Consider the following 25,555-nt stretch of genomic DNA (forward strand, 5'->3'; position numbering starts at 1 on the left):
GGTCATCCTAGGGGACAGAGAGGTGTCCATAGAGACAGGGTTATCTGGTTATCCTAGGGGACAGGGAGGTGTCCATAGAGACAGGGTTATCTGGTCATCCTAGGGGACAGAGAGGTGTCCATAGAGACAGGGTTATCTGGTCATCCTAGGTGACAGAGAGGTGTCCATAGAGACAGGGTTATCTGGTTATCCTAGGGGACAGGGAGGTGTCCATAGAGACAGGGTTATCTAGGGGACAGGGAGGTGTCCATAGAGACAGACAACAAACCACCAGGTTAATTTGACCATTTAATCATAGACAACATGTTTGTCATTATTTTAATTGTCAGACCATCAGTAAACTAGTCATTCTCAGATTCATAATAGTTTCAGCAGTTCTCTATTTGTTCCTCTTATCATCTGCTGTCTTCCATAGAAAATATCCCTTTTTTTAAAAGCCTCAGGAGTTTACATGACTTTTAAAACCATTCAACAAATATATCATTCACAATACTTTCTCATTATTTACAAAACAAACAGCATCGCTGCTAAAAAAATTATACATATTAACAAACTACTTCCTCAAGTATCTACAATGGTGTTTTACAAAGAACAAAAGAGGATGAAGAACAGAGTCATTTGAGGCTTGGTGACCATAATAGAGCAGAGCTTTCAGAGAGTATTCCCTTGACTTCTTACACATTTTGTGTAATTCAAAATGAATTAAATATTTCTCTCACCCATCTACACGCACAATGAGAAAGTACAAACGTGTTGTTCAAAATGTTTGTACATCTACTCAAAATGAAATTCAGAAATATATCCTTTACATAAGTAAGTATTCACACCCCTGTGTAAATATATATATATATATATGTTACTAAACTGACATAGGGAATTGTTTTAAGAGAGTCATACCAAGGATCATTTTGGAGTTTTAATTTTGGGACCCCTGTAGGTCAAACAAACAAACAAAAAAATGAATTTGGCCTTCACTCCTATCGCCAATAGAAGCGCATTGACAAACACATGAATAATGGCAAACCAGACAGTCCAAAAATAAATAATAACGAATAAGCTTTTGAAGTGTCTGATATCTAGGATATATATATATATATATATATATATATATATATATATATATATATATATATATATATATAAATAAATATAGATATATATATATATACACACATACATACATACACACAGTGCTTTCCAAAAGTATTCGAACCCTTGACTTGTTCAACATGTTGTTATGTCAAAGACTCTAAAATTGACTTTAAAAAAATGTTCATCAATCTACACACAATATCGCTTAATGACAAAGCAGAACCCAGTTTTAGAAAGGTATTAAAATAACAAACAGATATAATATTCAGACCCTTTGCTATGAGACTCGAAATTGAGCTCAGGTGCATCCTGTTTCCATTGATCATCCTTGAGATGTTTCCACAACTTCATTGGAGTCCACCTGTGGTAAATTCAATTGATTGGACATGATTTGGAAAGGCACACACCTGTCTGTATAAGGTCCCACAGTTGACAGTGCATTTCACAGCAAAAACCAAGACATGAGGTCAGAGGAATTGTCCGTAGAGCTCTGAGACAGGATTGTGTCGAGGCACAGATCTGGGGAAGGGTACCAAAACATTTCTGCAGCATTGAAGGTCCCCAAGAACACAGTGGCCTCCATCATTCTTAAATGGAAGAAGTTTGGAACCACCAAGACTCTTCCAAGAGCTGGCCGCCCGGCCATACAGAGAAATCGTGGGAGAAAGGCCTTGGTCAGGGAGGTGACCAAGAACCTGATGGTCACTCTGACAGAGCTCCAGAGTTCCTCTGTGGAGATGGGAGAACTTTCCAGAAGCACAAACATCTCTGCAGCACTCCACCAATCAGACCTTTTTGGTAGAGAGGCCAGACGGAAGCCACTCATTAGTAAAAGGCACATGACAGCCCACTTGAAGTTTGCCAAAAGGCACCTAATGACTCTCAGACATTGAGAAACAAGATTCTCTGGTCTGATGAAACCAAGATTGAACTCTTTGGCCTAAATGCCAAGCGTCACGTTTGGAGTAAACCTGGCACCATCCCTACTGTGAAGCATGGTGGAGGCAGCATCATGCGGTGGGGATGTTTTTCAGAGGCAGGGACTGGGAGACTAGTCAGGGTCGAGGCAAAGATGACCTGAGCAAAGTACAGAGTTACTTGATGAAAACCTGCTCAGGACCTCGGACTGGGTCAAAGGTTCACCTTCCAACAGGACAACGACCCTAAGCACACAGCCAAGACAACGCAGGAGTGGCATCAGGACAAGTCTTTGAGAAGACAAGTCTTTGAGTCGCCCAGCCAGAGCTCGGACTTGAACCTGATCGAACATCACTGGAGAGACCTGAAAATAGCTGTACAGCAACGCTCCCCATCCAAACTGACAGAGCTTGAGAGGATCTGCAGAGAAGAATGGGAGAAACTCCCCAAATACAGGTGTACCAATCTTGTAGCATCATACACAAGAAGACTAGAGGCTGTAATCGCTGCCAAAGGTGCTTCAACAAAGTACTGAGTGAAAGGGTCTGAATACTTATGTACAGTGCATTCGGAAAGTTTTCAGACCCCTTGACTTTGAATTTGTCATTATGGGGTATTGTGATGTCATTATGGGGTATTGTGATGTCATTATGGGGTATTGTGATGTCATTATGGGGTATTGTGATGTCATTATGGGGTATTGTGATGTCATTATGGGGTAATGTTTGTAGATGGTTGAGAAAAAGAATGATTGTATCAATTTTAGAATAAGGCTGTAACGTAACAAAATGTGGAGAAAGTCAAGGGGTCTGAATTCTTTTGGAAAGAAGTGATGTTCCCAAGTGAATACTATATATATATATACAGTACCGGTCAAACGTTTTGGAACACCTACTCATTCAAGTATTTTCCTTCATTTTTACTATTTTCTACATTGTAGAATAATAGTGAAGACATCAAAACTATGAAATAACACATGGAATCATGTAGTAACCAAAAAAAAGTGTTAAACAAATCAAAATATATTTTACATTTCAGATTCTTCAAAGTAGCCGCATGTGCCTTTTTGCAGACTACAAGGTGTCATGTGCCTTTTTGCAGACTACAAGGTGTCATGTGCCTTTTTGCAGACTACAAGGTGTCATGCGCCTTTTTGCAGACTCCAAGGTGTCATGTGCCTTTTCGCAGACTACAAGGTGTCATGGGCCTTTTCGCAGACTACAAGGTGTCATGTGCCTTTTTGCAGACTACAAGGTGTCATGTGCCTTTTCGCAGACTACAAGGTGTCATGTGCCTTTTCGCAGACTACAAGGTGTCATGTGCCTTTTTGCAGACTACAAGGTGTCATGTGCAGACTACAAGGTGTCATGTGCCTTTTTGCAGACTACAAGGTGTCATGTGCCTTTTTGCAGACTACAAGGTGTCATGTGCCTTTTTGCAGACTACAAGGTGTCATGTGCCTTTTTGCAGACTACAAGGTGTCATGTGCCTTTTTGCAGACTCCAGGTGTCATGTGCCTTTTTGCAGACTCCAGGTGTCATGTGCCTTTTTGCAGACTACAAGGTGTCATGTGCCTTTTTGCAGACTACAAGGTGTCATGTGCCTTTTTGCAGACTACAAGGTGTCATGGGCCTTTTTGCAGACTACAAGGTGTCATGTGCCTTTTTGCAGACTACAAGGTGTCATGGGCCTTTTTGCAGACTACCAGGTGTCATGTGCCTTTTTGCAGACTACAAGGTGTCATGGGCCTTTTTGCAGACTACAAGGTGTCATGTGCCTTTTTGCAGACTACAAGGTGTCATGTGCCTTTTTGCAGACTACCAGGTGTCATGTGCCTTTTTGCAGACTACAAGGTGTCATGGGCCTTTTTGCAGACTACCAGGTGTCATGTGCCTTTTTGCAGACTACAAGGTGTCATGTGCCTTTTTGCAGACTACAAGGTGTCATGTGCCTTTTTGCAGACTACAAGGTGTCATGTGCCTTTTTGCAGACTACAAGGTGTCATGTGCCTTTTTGCAGACTACAAGGTGTCATGTGCCTTTTTGCAGACTACAAGGTGTCATGTGCCTTTTTGCAGACTACAAGGTGTCATGTGCCTTTTTGCAGACTACAAGGTGTCATGTGCCTTTTTGCAGACTACAAGGTGTCATGTGCCTTTTTCTTAAGAGTGGCTTCCGTCTGGCTTGGTTTTTGCTCTGACATGCACTGTCGACTGTGGAACCTTATATAGACCTTATATACCATCAAGGATGATCAATGGAAACAGGAAGCACCTGAGATCAATTTTGAGTCCCCTAGCAAAGGGTCTGAATATTTATGTCAATTAGATTTCTGTATTTCATTTTCAATACATTTGCTAAGATTTCTAAAAACATGTTTTCACTTCATCATTATGGGGTATTGTGATGTCATTATGGGGTATCGTGTGTAGATGGGTGAGAAAACAAATCAATTGAATCCATTTTGAATTCAGGCTGTAACACAACAAAATGTGGAATAAATCAATCAATCAATCAAATGTATTTCTAAAGTCAAGGGGGTATGAATACTTTCTGAATACAATGTATGTTGCAGAGGCTTGCTGCTGAGACCAGCTCCTTGGGGTCTGTGTGATGGCACGAGAGGAGAGGAGAGGAGAGGAGGAGCTGCCATCCCAGGTAGAGGGCAGGATACTGGAGGCTGAGGAGGAGGAGAGGAGGAGAGGAGAGGGGGAGAGGAGGAGAGGAGAGGGGGAGAGCTCTGCTGCCATCCCAGGTAGAGGGCAGGATTCTGGATGCTTGCATGAAGCAGGAATATGGTGCAATGCTGTGTCCCAAAACTATCTGGACCCCCTGCCTGCTTCTCTATCTGCGGTGTCATTTACTGTATGAAGCTTTGGTCTGCAGGTCACGGAGACCCTCATCCTATAATAGAAGTCACGGAGACACTCATCCCATAATAGAGGTCACGGAGACACTCATCCCATAATAGAGGTCACGGAGACACTCATCCCATCATAGAGCTCACGGAGACACTCATCCCATCATAGAGGTCACGGAGACACTCATCCCATAATAGAGCTCACGGAGACACTCATCCCATCATAGAGCTCACGGAGACACTCATCCCATCATAGAGGTCACGGAGACACTCATCCCATAATAGAGGTCACAGAGACACTCATCCCATAATACAGGATGCCTTTGACAACAGTCTCTCTTGCCATACATTCATTTACAGAGAACAATCTTTTCCCCTTTTGTGTGATTATTACTAAATGTAATGACATGTAAATGTCCCCCAGTCTGTCTGTCCCATAATAGAGGTCATAGACATGTAAATGTCCCCCAGTCTGTCTGTCCCATAATAGAGGTCATAGACATGTAAATGTCCCCCAGTCTGTCTGTCCCATAATAGAGGTCATAGACATGTAAATGTCCCCCAGTCTGTCTGTCCCATAATAGAGGTCATAGACATGTAAATGTCCCCCAGTCTGTCTGTCCCATAATAGAGGTCATAGACATGTAAATGTCCCCCAGTCTGTCTGTCCCATAATAGAGGTCATAGACATGTAAATGTCCCCCAGTCTGTCTGTCCCATAATAGAGGTCATAGACATGTAAATGTCCCCCAGTCTGTCTGTCCCATAATAGAGGTCATAGACATGTAAATGTCCCCCAGTCTGTCTGTCCCATAATAGAGGTCATAGACATGTAAATGTCCCCCAGTCTGTCTGTCCCATAATAGAGGTCATAGACATGTAAATGTCCCCCAGTCTGTCTGTCCCATAATAGAGGTCATAGACATGTAAATGTCCCCCAGTCTGTCTGTCCCAGCGAGGTATAGAGGGAGATCTGCTGCTGTTTACACTGCCTTCACATCCACGGGTCAAATCCCTCCCCCCCTATTGTTCCTATAGATACTCCTTCAGGAGAACAGCCCGGTGGGTTGGGGGATGTTGTTAGGCTGAAGATACCCAGGTTAGGACAACAGGGAAATAACATCCCACAACTCAGACTGTTAGAGGGTTAGAGGCTAGGAGGCAACAGGAAGTTATACAGGAAGGTGATGTCTTGTTTAAAGCTTTGTTGAAGCCTCAGACAGGAGATATCTGTTAGGAAACAGTGTTTTCAACCTGAATGGGTAACAGAGGAGAGGCAGAGAGCAGTGAGCCGAGTGTGGAGAGGGGTAGAGAGGGGAGGCAGGGGGTAGAGAGGGGTAGAGAAGGAGGTAGAGGGGGTAGAGAGGGGAGGCAGGGGTAGAGTGGGGTAGAAAGGGGTAGAGAGGGGAGGCAGGGGGTAGAGAGGGGTGGAGAGCAGTAGAGAGGGGAGGCAGGGGTTAGAGAGGGGTAGAGAAGGGTGTAGAGAGGGGAGGCAGGGGGTAGAGAGGGGAGGCAGGGGGTAGAGAGGGGTAGAGAAGGAGGTAGAGGGGAGGCAGGGGGTAGAGAGGGGTGGAGAGCGGTAGAGAGGGGAGGCAGGGGTTAGAGAGGGGTAGAGAAGGGGGTAGAGAGGGGAGGCAGGGGGTAGAGAGGGGAGGCAGGGGGTAGAGAGGGGTAGAGAAGGAGGTAGAGAGGGGTGGAGAGGGGAGGCAGGGAGCAGAGAGGGGTAGAGAGGGGAGGCAGGGGGTAGAAAGGGGTAGAGAGGGGAGGCAGGGGGCAGAGAGGGGTAGAGAAGGAGGTAGAGAGGGGTAGAGAAGGAGGTAGAGAGGGGTAGAGAGGGGAGGCAGGGGGTAGAGAGGGGTAGAGAGGGGAGGCAGGGGGTAGAGAGGGGTAGAGAAGGGAGGCAGGGGGTAGAGAAGGGGAGACAGGGGGTAGAGAAGGGGAGACAGGGGGAGGAGAGGGGAGGAATGGAGAGGGCAGAAGTGGAGAGGGGGGGGCATAGAAAGGAGAGGAGAACCAGAGCAGCTGTGTGGTCTCACCAGAAGAAGAAAACAGAAGGACAACTGACCCTAGGACAGATTCTAACAGGAGCCTGTTAACATCACCAGTTACACCCGGGTGGACACCAGACAACAACACCTCTCCTCGAGCAGCAATGAAGCCGTGGTCCCTCTCTTCTGACGAGGTGCTGTGGTGCACCAGGTGTCAACTGGGAAGCCTTTAGGAGGGTGACTGTCCTCTCCCCACTAACTCCCTCCATTCCTCTCCCCCTTTTCTCCCTCCTTCTCTTCCTTCAGTTCGGGGTTATAGTCTCTGGGGTGGGGGAAGGGGTTAGGGTGGAGCAGGGTGGGGTCCAGGGGCAGGGAGGGGGTGTGGTCAGATACAGGTGGAGGGCTGTGCAGAGGGGTGTTGCTTCCTGTTCTTCAGACCACATGACTTCTCCTTGTAACCAAGACACATCTGCTGAGACACATCCACCAGGGCCGAGGCCACCGTTAGACCTACACAGAGACAGGAAGTGATGTATTAGTAACAGGAAGTGATGTATAAGTAACAGAATATGGTGTAACCAAGACACATCTGCTGGGACATGTCTAGGGCATTGGCCACCATTAGACAGACAGACAGACAGACAGACAGACAGACAGACAGACAGACAGGCAGGCAAGTAACATATCTATTAGGGTACTGGCCACCGTTAGACCTACAGAGAGATAGCCAGGTCGTCTAGTGGTTAGAGCGTTGGACTAGTAACCGAAAGGTTTCATGTTCAAACCCCGAGCTGACAAGGTGACATCTGTCGTTCTTCCCCTGAACAAGCAGTTAACCCACTGTTCCTAGACCAGTTAACCCACTGTTCCTAGACCAGTTAACCCACTGTTCCACTGTTCCTAGACCAGTTAACCCACTGTTCCTAGACCAGTTAACCCACTGTTCCACTGTTCCTAGACCAGTTAACCCACTGTTCCTAGACCAGTTAACCCACTGTTCCACTGTTCCTAGACCAGTTAACCCACCGTTCCACTGTTCCTAGACCAGTTAACCCACCGTTCCTAGACCAGTTAACCCACCGTTCCTAGACCAGTTAACCCACCGTTCCTAGACCAGTTAACCCACCGTTCCTAGACCAGTTAACCCACTGTTCCTAGACCAGTTAACCCACCGTTCCTAGACCAGTTAACCCACTGTTCCTAGACCAGTTAACCCACCGTTCCACTGTTCCTAGACCAGTTAACCCACCGTTCCTAGACCAGTTAACCCACTGTTCCTAGACCAGTTAACCCACTGTTCCTAGACCAGTTAACCCACCGTTCCTAGACCAGTTAACCCACCGTTCCTAGACCAGTTAACCCACTGTTCCCTAGACCAGTTAACCCACTGTTCCTAGACCAGTTAACCCACTGTTCCCTAGACCAGTTAACCCACTGTTCCTAGACCAGTTAACCCACTGTTCCTAGACCAGTTAACCCACTGTTCCTAGACCAGTTAACCCACTGTTCCTAGGCCAGTTAACCCACTGTTCCTAGACCAGTTAACCCACTGTTCCTAGACCAGTTAACCCACTGTTCCTAGACCAGTTAACCCACTGTTCCTAGACCAGTTAACCCACTGTTCCCTAGACCAGTTAACCCACTGTTCCCTAGACCAGTTAACCCACTGTTCCTAGACCAGTTAACCCACTGTACCTAGACCAGTTAACCCACTGTTCCTAGACCAGTTAACCCACTGTTCCTAGACCAGTTAACCCACTGTACCTAGACCAGTTAACCCACTGTTCCTAGACCAGTTAACCCACTGTTCCTAGACCAGTTAACCCACTGTTCCCTAGACCAGTTAACCCACTGTTCCTAGACCAGTTAACCCACTGTTCCTAGACCAGTTAACCCACTGTTCCTAGACCAGTTAACCCACCGTTCCTAGACCAGTTAACCCACTGTTCCTAGACCAGTTAACCCACTGTTCCTAGACCAGTTAACCCACTGTTCCTAGACCAGTTAACCCACTGTTCCTTGGCCATCATTGAAAATAAGAAGTTGTTCTTAACTGACATGACTAGTTAAATAAAAGGTGAAAAAGAAAAAATGTATTAGCAAACAGGAAGTGATGTCTTAGGACAAATATGTTAATCCTAAACCAATATGGGCCTTAGGATACAGTGGTGGCTCATGGCACTTTAATTTAGAAGATGGCAGCCATTTGCAGAAGTGAACAAGAAGGATTAGCGCTGTACGGTACAGATACACTTTTTAGATACGGAAAAAATGGTTAGGATTTCTGTTACTTTCTGTACTTCTGTCAAATGTCACGTCGTCTACTAATTGAGAGAGGATCAAGTCTGTCAGCGTCTCTCCTGTCTGTTCCAGGAACTACTGCTCTGGGAGTCTGGGCTCATGTTCGACTGCCTAGACGTTAACAATCTTCAAGAAATGTAACACGGCAGTAAGACATGTTGAAACGGTTCATTAATGTTCACAAAACAATGCTTTACAATGCAAGATGACAGCGGTAGCTTCCAGCTATGTAGGCTATCTTTCCTAGCTAGCTGACAGCTGACGTTAACAGTACTTTGTTTGTGATAAGGCAAAAATATGCTGATTTCAAAGTTGATTGTCACCAAGAACTTGATTCATTCACTTCATCATCATCTCTCAAGCAGAGATACTGGAGAAAAAATATCTCTGTGTCAACCTTCACCAACCAAACTTCCTGTGTGTGCAAAGCGCATAGCAAAGTGGCTCATGCATCATGAATGAAGACATTAAAGACAGTGTACAATTATAGAAAATAAGAGATTGCTTCTTCTATGCAAATGATGTTGATCAGTACCATCAAATGCATCCCAAATACATCCCAAATGCATCCCAAATGCATCCCAAATACATCCCAAATGCATCCCAAATGCATCCCAAATGCATCCCAAATACATCCCAAATGCATCCCAAATGCATCCCAAATGCATCCCAAATACATCCCAAATGCATCCCAAATGCATCCCAAATGCATCCCAAATGCATCCTAAATCAAATCAAATCAAATTTTATTTGTTACATACACATGGTTAGCAGATGTTAATGCGAGTGTAGCGAAATGCTTGTGCTTCTAGTTCCGACAATGCAGTAATAACCAACAAGTAATCTAACTAACAATTCCTAATCTACTGTCTTATACACAGTGTAAGGGGATAAAGAATATGTACATAAGGATATATGAATGAGTGATGATACAGAGCAGCATAGGCAAGATACAGTAGATGATATCGAGTACAGTATATACATATGAGATGAGTATGTAAACAAAGTGACATAGTTAAAGTGGCTAGTGATACATGTATTACATAAGGATGCAGTAGATGATAGAGTACAGTATATACGTATACATATGAGATGAATAATGTAGGGTATGTAACATTATATAAGGTAGCATTGTTTAAAGTGGCTAGTGATATATTTACAACATTTCCCATCAATTCCCATTATTAAAGTGGCTGGAGTTGAGTCAGTGTCAGTGTGTAGGCAGCAGCCACTCAATGTTAGTGGTGGCTGTTTAACAGTCTGATGGCCTTGAGATAGAAGCTGTTTTTCAGTCTCTCGGTCCCAGCTTTGATGCACCTGTACTGACCTCGCCTTCTGGATGATAGCGGGGTGAACAGGTAGTGGCTCGGGTTGTAGATGTCCTTGATGATCTTTATGGCCTTCCTGTAACATCGGGTGGTGTAGGTGTCCTGGAGGGCAGGTAGTTTGCCCCCGATGATGCGTTGTGCAGACCTCACTACCCTCTGGAGAGCCTTACGGTTGAGGGCGGAGCAGTTGCCGTACCAGGCGGTGATACAGCCCGCCAGGATGCTCTCGATTGTGCCTCTGTAGAAGTTTGTGAGTGCTTTTGGTGACAAGCCGAATTTCTTCAGCCTCCTGAGGTTGAAGAGGCGCTGCTGCGCCTTCTTCACGATGCTGTCTGTGTGAGTGGACCAATTCAGTTTGTCTGTGATGTGTATGCCGAGGAACTTAAAACTTGCTACTCTCTCCACTACTGTTCCATCGATGTGGATAGGGGGGTGTTCCCTCTGCTGTTTCCTGAAGTCCACGATCATCTCCTTAGTTTTGTTGACGTTGAGTGTGAGGTTATTTTCCTGACACCACACTCCGAGGGCCCTCACCTCCTCCCTGTAGGCCGTCTCGTCGTTGTTGGTAATCAAGCCTACCACTGTTGTGTCGTCCGCAAACTTGATGATTGAGTTGGAGGCGTGCGTGGCCACGCAGTCGTGGGTGAACAGGGTGTACAGGAGAGGGCTCAGAACGCACCCTTGTGGGGCCCCAGTGTTGAGGATCAGCGGGGAGGAGATGTTGTTACCTACCCTCACCACCTGGGGGCGGCCCGTCAGGAAATCCAGTACCCAGTTGCACAGGGCGGGGTCGAGACCCAGGGTCTCGAGCTTGATGACGAGCTTGGAGGGTACTATGGTGTTGAATGCCGAGCTGTAGTCGATGAACAGCATTCTCACATAGGTATTCCTCTTGTCCAGATGGGTTAGGGCAGTGTGCAGTGTGGTTGAGATTGCATCGTCTGTGGACCTATTTGAGCGGTAAGCAAATTGGAGTGGGTCTAGGGAGTCAGGTAGGGTGGAGGTGATATGGTCCTTGACTAGTCTCTCAAAGCACTTCATGATGACGGAAGTGAGTGCTACGAGGCGGTAGTCGTTTAGCTCAGTTACCTTAGCTTTCTTGGGAACAGGAACAATGGTGGCCCTCTTGAAGCATGTGGGAACAGCAGACTGGTATAGGGATTGATTGAATATGTCCGTAAACACACCAGCCAGCTGGTCTGCGCATGCTCTGAGGGCGCGGCTGGGGATGCCGTCTGGGCCTGCAGCCTTGCGAGGGTTAACACGTTTAAATGTTTTACTCACCTCGGCTGCAGTGAAGGAGAGACCGCATTTTTCCGTTGCAGGCAGTGTCAGTGGCACTGTATTGTCCTCAAAGCGGGCAAAAAAGTTATTTAGTCTGCCTGGGAGCAAGACATCCTGGTCCGTGACTGGGCTGGATTTCTTCCTGTAGTCCGTGATTGACTGTAGACCCTGCCACATGCCTCTTGTGTCTGAGCCGTTGAATTGGGATTCTACTTTGTCTCTGTACTGACGCTTAGCTTGTTTGATAGCCTTACGGAGGGAATAGCTGCATTGTTTGTATTCAGTCATGTTACCAGACACCTTGCCCTGATTGAAAGCAGTGGTTCGCGCTTTCAGTTTCACACGAATGCTGCCATCAATCCAAGGTTTCTGGTTAGGGAATGTTTTAATCGTTGCTATGGGAACGACATCTTCAACGCACGTTCTAATGAACTCGCACACCGAATCAGCGTATTCGTCAATGTTGTTATCTGACGCAATACGAAACATGTCCCAGTCCACGTGATGGAAGCAGTCTTGGAGTGTGGAGTCAGCTTGGTCGGACCAGCGTTGGACAGACCTCAGCGTGGGAGCTTCTTTTTTTAGCTTTTGTCTGTAGGCAGGTATCATCAAAATGGAGTTGTGGTCAGCTTTTCCGAAAGGGGGGCGGGGCAGGGCCTTATATGCGTCGCGGAAGTTAGAGTAACAGTGATCCAAGGTTTTTCCGCCCCTGGTTGCGCAATCGATATGCTGATAAAATTTAGGGAGTCTTGTTTTCAGATTAGCCTTGTTAAAATCCCCAACAACGATGAATGCAGCCTCCGGATAAATGGTTTCCAGTTTGCAAAGAGTTAAATAAAGTTTGTTCAGAGCCATCGATGTGTCTGCTTGGGGGGGATATATACGGCTGTGATTATAATCGAAGAGAATTCTCTTGGTAGATAATGCGGTCTACATTTGATTGTGAGGAATTCTAAATCAGGTGAACAGAAGGATTTGAGTTCCTGTATGTTTCTTTCATCGCACCATGTCTCGTTAGCCATAAGGCATACACCCCCACCCCTCTTCTTACCAGAAAGGTGTTTGTTTCTGTCGGCGCGATGCGTGGAGAAACCCGTTGGCTGCATCCCAAATGTAAATACATCCCAAATACATCCCAAATACATCCCAAATGGAAGAGAAACAGACTGTGAATCATCCCAAACCAGCTCTGAACGCATGGACACCCTCTTATTGACTAATACTCATTCACCTGTATTGTAGATACATCTTACCCAGATATTTAATAAAGATTTACCATTCAAATACGTGATTACCATTATGCTATAGGACTACGCTATCTACACGGGGGAGGGGTGTGTGTCTAGAGGAGGTGTGTGTGTGTCGCTGGGGGAGGGGTGTGCGTCTTGAGGAGGTGTGTGTGTCTAGAGGAGGTGTGCGTCTAGAGGAGGTGTGTGTGTCTAGAGGAGGTGTGTGTGTCTAGAGGAGGTGTGTGTGTCTAGAGGAGGTGTGTGTGTCTAGAGGAGGTGTGTGTGTCTAGAGGAGGTGTGTGTGTCGCTGGGGGAGGTGTGTGTGTCTAGAGGAGGTGTGTGTGTCTAGAGGAGGTGTGTGTGTTTAGAGGAGGGGTGTGTGTCTAGAGGAGGCGTGTGTGTTTAGAGGAGGTGTGTGTGTCTAGAGGAGGTGTGTGTGTCTAGAGGAGGGGTGTGTGTCTAGAGGAGGTGTGTGTGTCGCTGGGGGAGGTGTGTGTGTCTAGAGGAGGTGTGTGTGTCTAGAGGAGGTGTGTGTGTTTAGAGGAGGGGTGTGTGTCTAGAGGAGGTGTGTGTGTCTAGAGGAGGTGTGTGTGTCTAGAGGAGGGGTGTGTGTCTAGAGGAGGTGTGTGTGTCTAGAGGAGGTGTGTGTGTCTAGAGGAGGTGTGTGTGTCTCGAGGAGGTGTGTGTGTCGCTGGGGGAGGTGTGTGTGTCTAGAGGAGAGGTGTGTGTGTCGCTGGGGGAGGTGTGTGTGTCTAGAGGAGGTGTGTGTGTCTAGAGGAGGTGTGTGTGTCTAGAGGAGAGGTGTGTGTGTCGCTGGGGGAGGTGTGTGTGTCTAGAGGAGGTGTGTGTGTCTAGAGGAGGGTTGTGTGTCTAGAGGAGGTGTGTGTGTCTAGAGGAGGTGTGTGTGTCTAGAGGAGGCGTGTGTGTCGCTGGGGAGGTGTGTGTGTCTAGAGGAGGTGTGTGTCGCTGGGGAGGTGTGTGTGTCTAGAGGAGGTGTGTGTCGCTGGGGAGTGTGTGTGTGTCTAGAGGAGGTGTGTGTCGCTGGGGAGATGTGTGTGTCTAGAGGAGGTGTGTGTCGCTGGGGAGATGTGTGTGTCTAGAGGAGGTGTGTGTCGCTGGGGAGGTGTGTGTGTCTAGAGGAGGTGTGTGTCGCTGGGGAGGTGTGTGTGTGTCTAGAGGAGGTGTGTGTCGCTGGGGAGATGTGTGTGTCTAGAGGAGGTGTGTGTCGCTGGGGAGATGTGTGTGTCTAGAGGAGGTGTGTGTCGCTGGGGAGGTGTGTGTGTCTAGAGGAGGGGTGTGTCGCTGGGGAGGTGTGTGTGTCTAGAGGAGGTGTGTGTCGCTGGGGAGATGTGTGTGTCTAGAGGAGGTGTGTGTCGCTGGGGAGGTGTGTGTGTCTAGAGGAGGTGTGTGTCGCTGGGGAGGTGTGTGTCTAGAGGAGGTGTGTGTCGCTGGGGAGGTGTGTGTCTAGAGGAGGTGTGTGTCGCTGGGGAGGTGTGTGTGTCTAGAAGAGGTGTGTGTGTCGCTGGGGAGGTGTGTGTGTCTAGAGGAGGTGTGTGTCTAGAGGAGGTGTGTGTGTGTAACTGGGGGAGGTGTGTGTGTCTAGAGGAGGTGTGTGTCTAGAGGAGGAGTGTTTGTCGCCGGGGGAGGTGTGTGTGTCGCTGGGGGAGGTGTGTGTCGCTGGGGGAGGTGTGTGTGTCTAGAGGAGGTGTGTGTGTCGCTGGGGGAGGTGTGTGTGTCGCTGGGGGAGGTGTGTGTGTCGCTGGGGGAGGTGTGTGTCGCTGGGGGAGGTGTGTGTGTCTAGAGGAGGGGTGTGTATCTAGAGGAGGTGTGTGTGTCAATGGGGAGAGATGGGAGAGACTGTGGGAGACTGGGGAGAGACTGGGGGGAGACTGGAGAGAGACTGGAGAGAGACTGGAGAGAGACTGGGGAGAGACTGGGGAGAGACTGGAGAGAGACTGGGGGGAGACTGGGGGGAGACAGAGAGACGGGGGGCAGAAACTGGGGGGAGACTGGAGAGAGACTGGAGAGAGATGGGGGAGAGACTGGAGAGAGACTGGAGAGAGACTGGAGAGAGACTGGAGAGAGACTGGGGAGAGACTGGAGAGAGACTGGAGAGAGACTGGAGAGAGACTGGGGAGAGACTGGGGAGAGACTGGAGAGAGACTGGGGAGAGACTGGAGAGAGACTGGAGAGAGACTGGGGAGAGACTGGGGAGAGACTGGGGGGAGACTGGGGAGAGACTGGGGAGAGACTGGGGGAGACTGGGGAGAGACTGGGGGAGACTGGGGGAGACTGGGGAGAGACTGGGGGGAGACTGGGGAGAGAATGGGGGGAGACTGGGGGGAGACTGGGGAGAGACTGGGGAGAGACTGGGGAGAGACTGGGGAGAGACTGGGTGGAGACTGGGTGGAGACTGGGTGGAGACTGGGGAGAGACTGGGGAGAGACTGGGTGGAGACTGGGTGGAGACTGGGTGGAGACTGGGTGGAGACTGGGTGGAGACTGGGGAGAGACTGGGGAGAGATGGGGAGAGACGGGGAGAGACTGGGGGGAGACTGGGAGGAGACTGGGAGGAGACTGGGGGAGACTGGAGGAGAGAATGGGGGGAGAATGGAGGGGAGAGACTGGGGAGAGAATGGGGGAGACTGGGGAGAGACTGGGGAGAGACGGGGGAGAGACTGGGGAGAGACTGGGGAGAGACTGGGGAGAGACTGGGAGAGACTGGGGAGAGACGGGGGAGAGACTGGGGAGAGACTGGAGAGAGACTGGGGGAGACTGGGGAGAGAATGGGGGGAGACTGGAGAGAGACTGGGGAGAGAATGGGGGAGAATGGAGGGAGACTGGGGAGAGAATGGGGGGAGACTGGGGAGAGACTGGGGAGAGACTGGGGAGAGACTGGGGAGAGACTGGGGAGAGACTGGGGAGAGACTGGGGAGAGACTGGGGAGAGACTGGGGGGAGACTGGGGGAGACTGGGGAGAGACTGGGGAGAGACTGGGGGAGACTGGGGGAGACTGGGGGAGACTGGGGAGAGACTGGGGAGAGACTGGGGAGAGACTGGGGAGAGACTGGGGAGAGACTGGGAGAGACTGGGGAGAGACTGGGGAGAGACTGGGTGGAGACTGGGGAGAGACTGGGGAGAGACTGGGGAGAGACTGGGTGGAGACTGGGTGGAGACTGGGGAGAGACTGGGGAGAGACTGGAGAGAGACTGGGGAGAGACTGGGAGAGACTGGGGAGAGACTGGGGAGAGACTGGGGAGAGACTGGGGAGAGACTGGGAGAGACTGGGGAGAGACTGGGGAGAGACTGGGTGGAGACTGGGGAGAGACTGGGGAGAGACTGGGGAGAGACTGGGTGGAGACTGGGTGGAGACTGGGGAGAGACTGGGGAGAGACTGGAGAGAGACTGGGGAGAGACTGGGAGAGACTGGGGAGAGACTGGGGAGAGACTGGGGAGAGACTGGGGAGAGACTGGGTGGAGACTGGGGAGAGACTGGGGAGAGACTGGGGAGAGACTGGGTGGAGACTGGGTGGAGACTGGGGAGAGACTGGGGAGAGACTGGGTGGAGACTGGGGAGAGACTGGGGAGAGACTGGGTGGAGACTGGGTGGAGACTGGGGAGAGACTGGGGAGAGACTGGGTGGAGACTGGGGAGAGACTGGGGAGAGACTGGGAGAGACTGGGGAGAGACTGGGGAGAGACTGGGTGGAGACTGGGGAGAGACTGGGGAGAGACTGGGGAGAGACTGGGTGGAGACTGGGTGGAGACTGGGGAGAGACTGGGGAGAGACTGGGTGGAGACTGGGGAGAGACTGGGGAGAGACTGGAGAGAGACTGGGGAGAGACTGGGAGAGACTGGGGAGAGACTGGGGAGAGACTGGGGAGAGACTGGAGAGAGACGGGAGAGAGACGGGAGAGAGACTGGGGAGAGACTGGGAGAGACTGGGAGGAGACTGGGGAGAGACTGGGGAGAGACTGGGTGGAGACAGGGGAGAGACTGGAGAGAGACTGGGGAGAGACTGGGGAGAGACTGGGGAGAGACTGGGGAGAGACTGGGGGAGACTGGGGGAGACTGGGGAGAGACTGGGGAGAGACTGGGGAGAGACTGGGAGAGACTGGGGAGAGATGGGGAGAGACTGGGGAGAGACTGGGGAGAGACTGGAGAGAGACGGGAGAGAGACTGGGGAGAGACTGGGGAGAGATGGGGAGAGACTGGGGAGAGACTGGGGAGAGATGGGGAGAGACTGGGGAGAGACTGGGGAGAGACTGGAGAGAGACGGGAGAGAGACTGGGGAGAGACTGGGGAGAGACTGGAGAGAGACTGGAGAGAGACGGGAGAGAGACGGGAGAGAGACTGGGGAGAGACTGGGGAGAGACTGGGGAGAGATGGGGAGAGACTGGGGAGAGACTGGGGAGAGACTGGAGAGAGACTGGAGAGAGACGGGAGAGAGACGGGAGAGAGACTGGGGAGAGACTGGGGAGAGACTGGGGAGAGATGGGGAGAGACTGGGGAGAGACTGGGGAGAGATGGGGAGAGACTGGGGAGAGACTGGAGAGAGACGGGAGAGAGACTGGGGAGAGACTGGGGAGAGACTGGGAGAGACTGGGGAGGGACTGAGGGGAGAGACTGGAGAGAGACTGGGGAGGGACTGAGGAGAGACTGGGGGGAGACTGGGGGAGACTGGGGAGAGACTGGGAGAGACTGGGAGAGACGGGAGAGAGACTGGAGAGAGACTGGGGAGAGATGGGGAGAGATGGGGAGAGACTGGGGAGGGACTGGGGAGAGACTGGGAGAGACTGGGGAGAGACTGGGGAGAGACTGAGGAGAGACTGGGGAGAGACTGGGGGGAGACTGGGAGGAGACTGGGAGAGACTGGGAGAGACTGGGGAGAGACTGTGGAGAGACTGGGAGAGACTGGGGAGGGACTGAGGGGAGAGACTGGAGAGAGACTGGGGAGGGACTGAGGAGAGACTGGGGGGAGACTGGGGGAGACTGGGGAGAGACTGGGGGAGACTGGGAGAGACTGGGAGAGACGGGAGAGAGACTGGAGAGAGACTGGAGAGAGACTGGGGAGAGACTGTGGAGAGACTGGGGAGGGACTGAGGAGAGACTGGGGGGAGACTGGGGGAGACTGGGGAGACTGGGGGAGACTGGGGGAGACTGGGAGAGACTGGGAGAGACGGGAGAGAGACTGGAGAGAGACTGGAGAGAGACTGGGGAGAGACTGGGGAGAGACTGGGGAGAGACTGGGAGAGACTGGGAGGAGACTGGGAGGAGACTGGGAGGAGACTGGGAGGAGACTGGGAGAGACTGGGGAGAGACTGTGGAGAGACTGGGAGAGACTGGGAGGAGACTGGGAGGAGACTGGGAGGAGACTGGGGGAGACTGGGAGGAGACTGGGAGGAGACTGGGAGGAGACTGGGGGAGACTGGAGGAGACTGGGGGAGACTGGGGGAGACTGGGGAGAGACTGGAGAGAGACTGGGGAGAGACTGGGGAGGGACTGAGGGGAGAGACTGGAGAGAGACTGGGGAGGGACTGAGGAGAGACTGGGGGGAGACTGGGGGAGACTGGGGAGAGACTGGGGGAGACTGGGAGAGACGGGAGAGAGACTGGAGAGAGACTGGAGAGAGACTGGGGAGAGACTGTGGAGAGACTGGGGAGGGACTGAGGAGAGACTGGGGGGAGACTGGGGGAGACTGGGGAGAGACTGGGGGAGACTGGGGGAGACTGGGAGAGACTGGGAGAGACGGGAGAGAGACTGGAGAGAGACTGGGGAGAGACTGGGGAGAGACTGGGGAGAGACTGGGGAGAGACTGGGGAGAGAATGGGGGGAGACAGAGAGACGGGAGAGACTGGAGAGAGACTGGGAGAGATGAGAGAGAGGGAGAGACTGAGGGGAGAGACTGGAGAGAGACTGTGGAGAGATGAGAGAGAGGGAGAGACTGAGGGGAGAGACTGGAGAGAGACTGTGGAGAGACTGGGGAGGGACTGGGGAGGGACTGAGGGGAGAGACTGGAGAGAGACTGGGGAGAGACTGGGGAGAGACTGGGGGGAGACTGGGGAGAGACGGGGGAGACTGGGAGGAGACGGGGGAGAGACTGGGGAGAGACGGGGGAGACGGGGGGAGAGACTGGGGAGAGACTGGGGAGAGACTGGGGGGAGACTGGGGGGAGACTGGGGAGAGACTGGGGAGAGACTGGGGAGAGACTGGGGAGAGACTGGGGGGAGACTGGGGGGAGACTGGGGAGAGACTGGGGAGAGACTGGGGAGAGACGGGGGAGACTGGGGGAGAGACTGGGGAGAGACGGGGGAGAGACTGGGGGAGACTGGGGGAGACTGGGGAGAGACTGGGGAGAGACTGGGGAGAGACTGGGGAGACTGGGGGGAGACTGGGGGGAGACTGGGGAGAGACTGGGGAGAGACTGGGGAGAGACTGGGGAGAGACAGGGGGAGAGACTGGGGGAGAGACAGGGGGAGAGACTGGGGACAGACAGACAGGCAGACAGACAGAGAAAACATAGACAGAAGGAGGGTATTCTTGTATCTTACCAGACTGACCGGGCGGGGGGATGCCCCCGGTGCCTCTGGGTAAACGGACAAAGATGGAGAGGACAGCAGCCTTGTTCCCAAAACACGGCTCCAGGGCGATGGGCTTGGGCACCGTCTGGACAGGAGAGAGAAGTTAGAGCAGGGTGTGAATTACGGGGGAGGCAGGGAGGGCTAAAATCCACTGACTGAGACGTTAGCTCCCCTGAATGAGACGTTAGCTCCCCTAAATGAGACGTTAGCTCCCCTAAATGAGACGTTAGCTCCCCTAAATGAGACGTTAGCTCCCCTAAATGAGACGTTAGCTCCCCTAAATGAGACGTTAGCTCCCCTAAATGAGACGTTAGCTCCCCTGAATGAGACGTTAGCTCCCCTAAATGAGACGTTAGCTCCCCTGAATGAGACGTTAGATCCCCTAAATAAGACGTTAACTCCCCTAAATGAGACGTTAGATCCCCTAAATAAGACGTTAACTCCCCTAAATGAGACGTTAGCTCCCCTAAATGAGACGTTAGCTCCCCTAAATGAGACGTTAACTCCCCTAAATGAGACGTCAGCTCCCCTAAATGAGACGTCAGCTCCCCTAAATGAGACGTCAGCTCCCCTAAATGAGACGTCAGCTCCCCTAAATGAGACGTCAGCTCCCCTAAATGAGACGTCAGCTCCCCTAAATGAGACGTTAACTCCCCTAAATGAGACGTTAGCTCCCCTAAATGAGACGTTAGCTCCCCTGAATAAGACGTTAACTCCCCTGAATGAGACGTTAACTCCCCTGAATGAGACGTTAGCTCCCCTGAATGAGACGTTAACTCCCCTGAATGAGACGTTAGCTCCCCTGAATGAGACGTTAACTCCCCTAAATGAGACGTTAGCTCCCCTAAATGAGACGTTAGCTCCCCTAAATGAGACGTTAGCTCCCCTGAATGAGACGTTAGCTCCCCTGAATGAGACGTTAGCTCCCCTGAATGAGACGTTAGCTCCCCTGAATGAGACGTTAGCTCCCCTGAATGAGACGTTAGCTCCCCTGAATGAGACGTTAGCTCCCCTGAATAAGACGTTAACTCCCCTGAATGAGACGTTAACTCCCCTGAATGAGACGTTAGCTCCCCTGAATGAGACGTTAACTCCCCTAAATGAGACGTTAGCTCCCCTAAATGAGACGTTAGATCCCCTAAATGAGACGTTAGCTCCCCTAAATGAGACGTTAGCTCCCCTAAATGAGACGTTAGCTCCCTTAAATGAGACGTTAGCTCCCCTAAATGAGACGTTAGCTCCCCTAAATGAGACGTTAGCTCCCCTAAATGAGACGTTAGATCCCTTAAATGAGACGTTAGCTCCCCTAAATGAGACGTTGCTCCCCTAAATACAACAAAAGGGTAGGGGATCTCTACATTACGGTCATTTAACCATTCTCCTATTTGTTTAAAATGTACTGGTAAATGTGTATTACTATTGTAAACACGACAGTACAATCGTCCAAATAAAACGAACACCCCCACGTTTCTGTCATGGATTCAACCATTTATTTCTATGTGGCGTGGCTGTCCACTCAGTATTGCTGAATTTCGCTCTCAGCTAAGCTCCTTTACCGATACATTTTGTTTTGTACTTCCATGCTTCAACATTTGTTTGATTGCCTTTATTCCAACGCATTAGATTTATCCGTTGATATATTATTGTTTGCTTTTGTCAGTCAGCTGTTGTTCAGGTGGGCAGACCTACAGGTGCGTTTAAGGTGGGTAGGCCTATAGGTGAGTTTAAGGTGGGTAGGCCTACAGGTGTTGTTCAGGTGGGTAGACCTACAGGTGTTGTTCAGGTGGGTAGACCTACAGGTGTTGTTCAGGTGGGTAGACCTACAGGTGTTGTTCAGCTGGGTAGACCTACAGGTGTTGTTCAGGTGGGTAGACCTACAGGTGTTGTTCAGGTGGGTAGACCTACAGGTGTTGTTCAGGTGGGTAGACCTACAGGTGTTGTTCAGGTGGGTAGACCTACAGGTGTTGTTCAGGTGGGTAGACCTACAGGTGTTGTTCAGGTGGGTAGACCTACAGGTGTTGTTCAGCTGGGTAGACCTACAGGTGTTGTTCAGGTGGGTAGACCTACAGGTGTTGTTCAGGTGGGTAGACCTACAGGTGTTGTTCAGGTGGGTAGACCTACAGGTGTTGTTCAGGTGGGTAAACCTACAGGTGTTGTTCAGGATGGTTAAACCTACAGGTGTTGTTCAGGTGGGTAGGCCTACAGGTGTTGTTCAGGTGGGTAGACCTACAGGTGTTGTTCAGGTGGGTAGACCTACAGGTGTTGTTCAGGTGGGTAGACCTACAGGTGTTGTTCAGGTGGGTAGACCTACAGGTGTTGTTCAGGTGGGTAGACCTACAGGTGTTGTTCTCCATCAGTGGCAAGAAGTAGTAGACCATTTATATTAGATTTATTATTTTATATCAACAGCTAGACACCAACATCACTAGACACCAACATCACTAGACACCAACATCACTAGACACCAACATCACTAGACACCAACATCACTAGACACCAACATCACTAGACACCAACATCACTAGACACCAACATCAGTAGACACCAACATCACTAGACACCAACATCACTAGACACCAACCAGTGTACCTATAATTACAGGCCTCTCTCATCTTTTTAAGTCAGAGAACTTGCACAATTGGTGGCTGACGAAATACTTTTTTTGCCCCACTGTATATAAAATGGTATTGTGTATAATGCAAACCCATACTATATAAAATGGTATTGTGTAGAATGCAAACCCATACTATATAAAATGGTATTGTGTAGAATGCAAACCCATACTATATAAAATGGTATTGTGTAGAATGCAAACCCATACTATATAAAATGGTATTGTGTAGAATGCAAACCCATACTATATAAAATGGTATTGTGTAGAATGCAAACCCATACTATATAAAATGGTATTGTGTAGAATGCAAACCCATACTATATAAAATGGTATTGTGTAGAATGCAAACCCATACTATATAAAATGGTATTGTGTAGAATGCAAACCCATACTATATAAAATGGTATTGTGTAGAATGCAAACCCATACTATATAAAATGGTATTGTGTAGAATGCAAACCCATACTATATAAAATGGTATTGTGTAGAATGCAAACCCATACTATATAAAATGGTATTGTGTAGAATGCAAACCCATACTATATAAAATGGTATTGTGTAGAATGCAAACCCATACTATATAAAATGGTATTGTGTAGAATGCAAACCCATACTATATAAAATGGTATTGTGTAGAATGCAAACCCATACTATATAAAATGGTATTGTGTAGAATGCAAACCCATACTATATAAAATGGTATTGTGTAGAATGCAAACCCATACTATATAAAATGGTATTGTGTAGAATGCAAACCCATACTATATAAAATGGTATTGTGTAGAATGCAAACCCATACTATATAAAATGGTATTGTGTAGAATGCAAACCCATACTATATAAAATGGTATTGTGTAGAATGCAAACCCATACTATATAAAATGGTATTGTGTAGAATGCAAACCCATACTATATAAAATGGTATTGTGTAGAATGCAAACCCATACTATATAAAATGGTATTGTGTAGAATGCAAACCCATACTATATAAAATGGTATTGTGTAGAATGCAAACCCATACTATATAAAATGGTATTGTGTAGAATGCAAACCCATACTATATAAAATGGTATTGTGTAGAATGCAAACCCATACATACCCATACTATATAAAATGGTATTGTGTAGAATGCAAACCCATACTATATAAAATGGTATTGTGTAGAATGCAAACCCATACTATATAAAATGGTATTGTGTAGAATGCAAACCCATACTATATAAAATGGTATTGTGTAGAATGCAAACCCATACTATATAAAATGGTATTGTGTAGAATGCAAACCCATACTATATAAAATGGTATTGTGTAGAATGCAAACCCATACTATATAAAATGGTATTGTGTAGAATGCAAACCCATACTATATAAAATGGTATTGTGTAGAATGCAAACCCATACTATATAAAATGGTATTGTGTAGAATGCAAACCCATACTATATAAAATGGTATTGTGTAGAATGCAAACCCATACTATATAAAATGGTATTGTGTAGAATGCAAACCCATACTATATAAAATGGTATTGTGTAGAATGCAAACCCATACTATATAAAATGGTATTGTGTAGAATGCAAACCCATACTATATAAAATGGTATTGTGTAGAATGCAAACCCATACTATATAAAATGGTATTGTGTAGAATGCAAACCCATACTATATAAAATGGTATTGTGTAGAATGCAAACCCATACTATATAAAATGGTATTGTGTAGAATGCAAACCCATACTATATAAAATGGTATTGTGTAGAATGCAAACCCATACTATATAAAATGGTATTGTGTATAATGCAAACCCATACTATATAAAATGGTATGGTGTATAATGCAAACCCATACTATATAAAATGGTATTGTGTAGAATGTAAACCCATACTATATAAAATGGTATTGTGTAGAATGCAAACCCATACTATATAAAATGGTATTGTGTAGAATGCAAACCCATACTATATAAAATGGTATTGTGTAGAATGCAAACCCATACTATATAAAATGGTATTGTGTAGAATGCAAACCCATACTATATAAAATGGTATTGTGTAGAATGCAAACCCATACTATATAAAATGGTATTGTGTAGAATGCAAACCCATACTATATAAAATGGTATTGTGTAGAATGCAAACCCATACTATATAAAATGGTATTGTGTAGAATGTAAACCCATACTATATAAAATGGTATTGTGTAGAATGCAAACCCATACTATATAAAATGGTATTGTGTAGAATGCAAACCCATACTATATAAAATGGTATTGTGTAGAATGCAAACCCATACTATATAAAATGGTATTGTGTAGAATGCAAACCCATACTATATAAAATGGTATTGTGTAGAATGCAAACCCATACTATATAAAATGGTATTGTGTAGAATGCAAACCCATACTATATAAAATGGTATTGTGTAGAATGCAAACCCATACTATATAAAATGGTATTGTGTAGAATGCAAACCCATACTATATAAAATGGTATTGTGTAGAATGCAAACCCATACTATATAAAATGGTATTGTGTAGAATGCAAACCCATACTATATAAAATGGTATTGTGTAGAATGTAAACCCATACTATATAAAATGGTATTGTGTAGAATGCAAACCCATACTATATAAAATGGTATTGTGTAGAATGCAAACCCATACTATATAAAATGGTATTGTGTAGAATGCAAACCCATACTATATAAAATGGTATTGTGTAGAATGCAAACCCATACTATATAAAATGGTATTGTGTAGAATGCAAACCCATACTATATAAAATGGTATGGTGTATAATGTAAACCCATACTATATAAAATGGTATTGTGTAGAATGCAAACCCATACTATATAAAATGGTATTGTGTAGAATGCAAACCCATACTATATAAAATGGTATTGTGTAGAATGCAAACCCATACTATATAAAATGGTATTGTGTATAATGCAAACCCATACTATATAAAATGGTATTGTGTAGAATGCAAACCCATACTATATAAAATGGTATTGTGTAGAATGTAAACCCATACTATATAAAATGGTATTGTGTAGAATGCAAACCCATACTATATAAAATGGTATTGTGTAGAATGCAAACCCATACTATATAAAATGGTATTGTGTAGAATGCAAACCCATACTATATAAAATGGTATTGTGTAGAATGCAAACCCATACTATATAAAATGGTATTGTGTATAATGCAAACCCATACTATATAAAATGGTATGGTGTATAATGTAAACCCATACTATATAAAATGGTATTGTGTAGAATGTAAACCCATACTATATAAAATGGTATTGTGTAGAATGCAAACCCATACTATATAAAATGGTATTGTGTAGAATGCAAACCCATACT

The 25,555-nt window shown here is 47.8% G+C and overlaps 1 protein-coding gene across 3 annotated transcripts in view; it reads right to left on the bottom strand.

Annotated features, from left to right (window-relative positions):
* Positions 1 to 275: 275 nt before the first annotated feature.
* atrn (attractin) overlaps positions 276 to 25,555 on the bottom strand; it is a 301,160-nt gene continuing 275,880 nt past the window's right edge. For all 3 annotated transcript variants that reach the window (XM_064953084.1, XM_064953083.1, XM_064953082.1), the window contains exons 28-29: positions 19,549 to 19,663; positions 276 to 7,367 (exon numbers count right to left, since the gene is read on the bottom strand). In XM_064953084.1, coding sequence (XP_064809156.1) covers positions 7,243 to 7,367; positions 19,549 to 19,663 — 240 coding nt within the window. In that variant the 3' untranslated portion in view covers positions 276 to 7,242. The remainder of the gene's footprint in view (positions 7,368 to 19,548; positions 19,664 to 25,555) is intronic.

This window comes from Oncorhynchus masou, chromosome 32 (assembly GCF_036934945.1).
Source record: "Oncorhynchus masou masou isolate Uvic2021 chromosome 32, UVic_Omas_1.1, whole genome shotgun sequence".
NCBI classification, from domain to species: domain Eukaryota; kingdom Metazoa; phylum Chordata; class Actinopteri; order Salmoniformes; family Salmonidae; genus Oncorhynchus; species Oncorhynchus masou.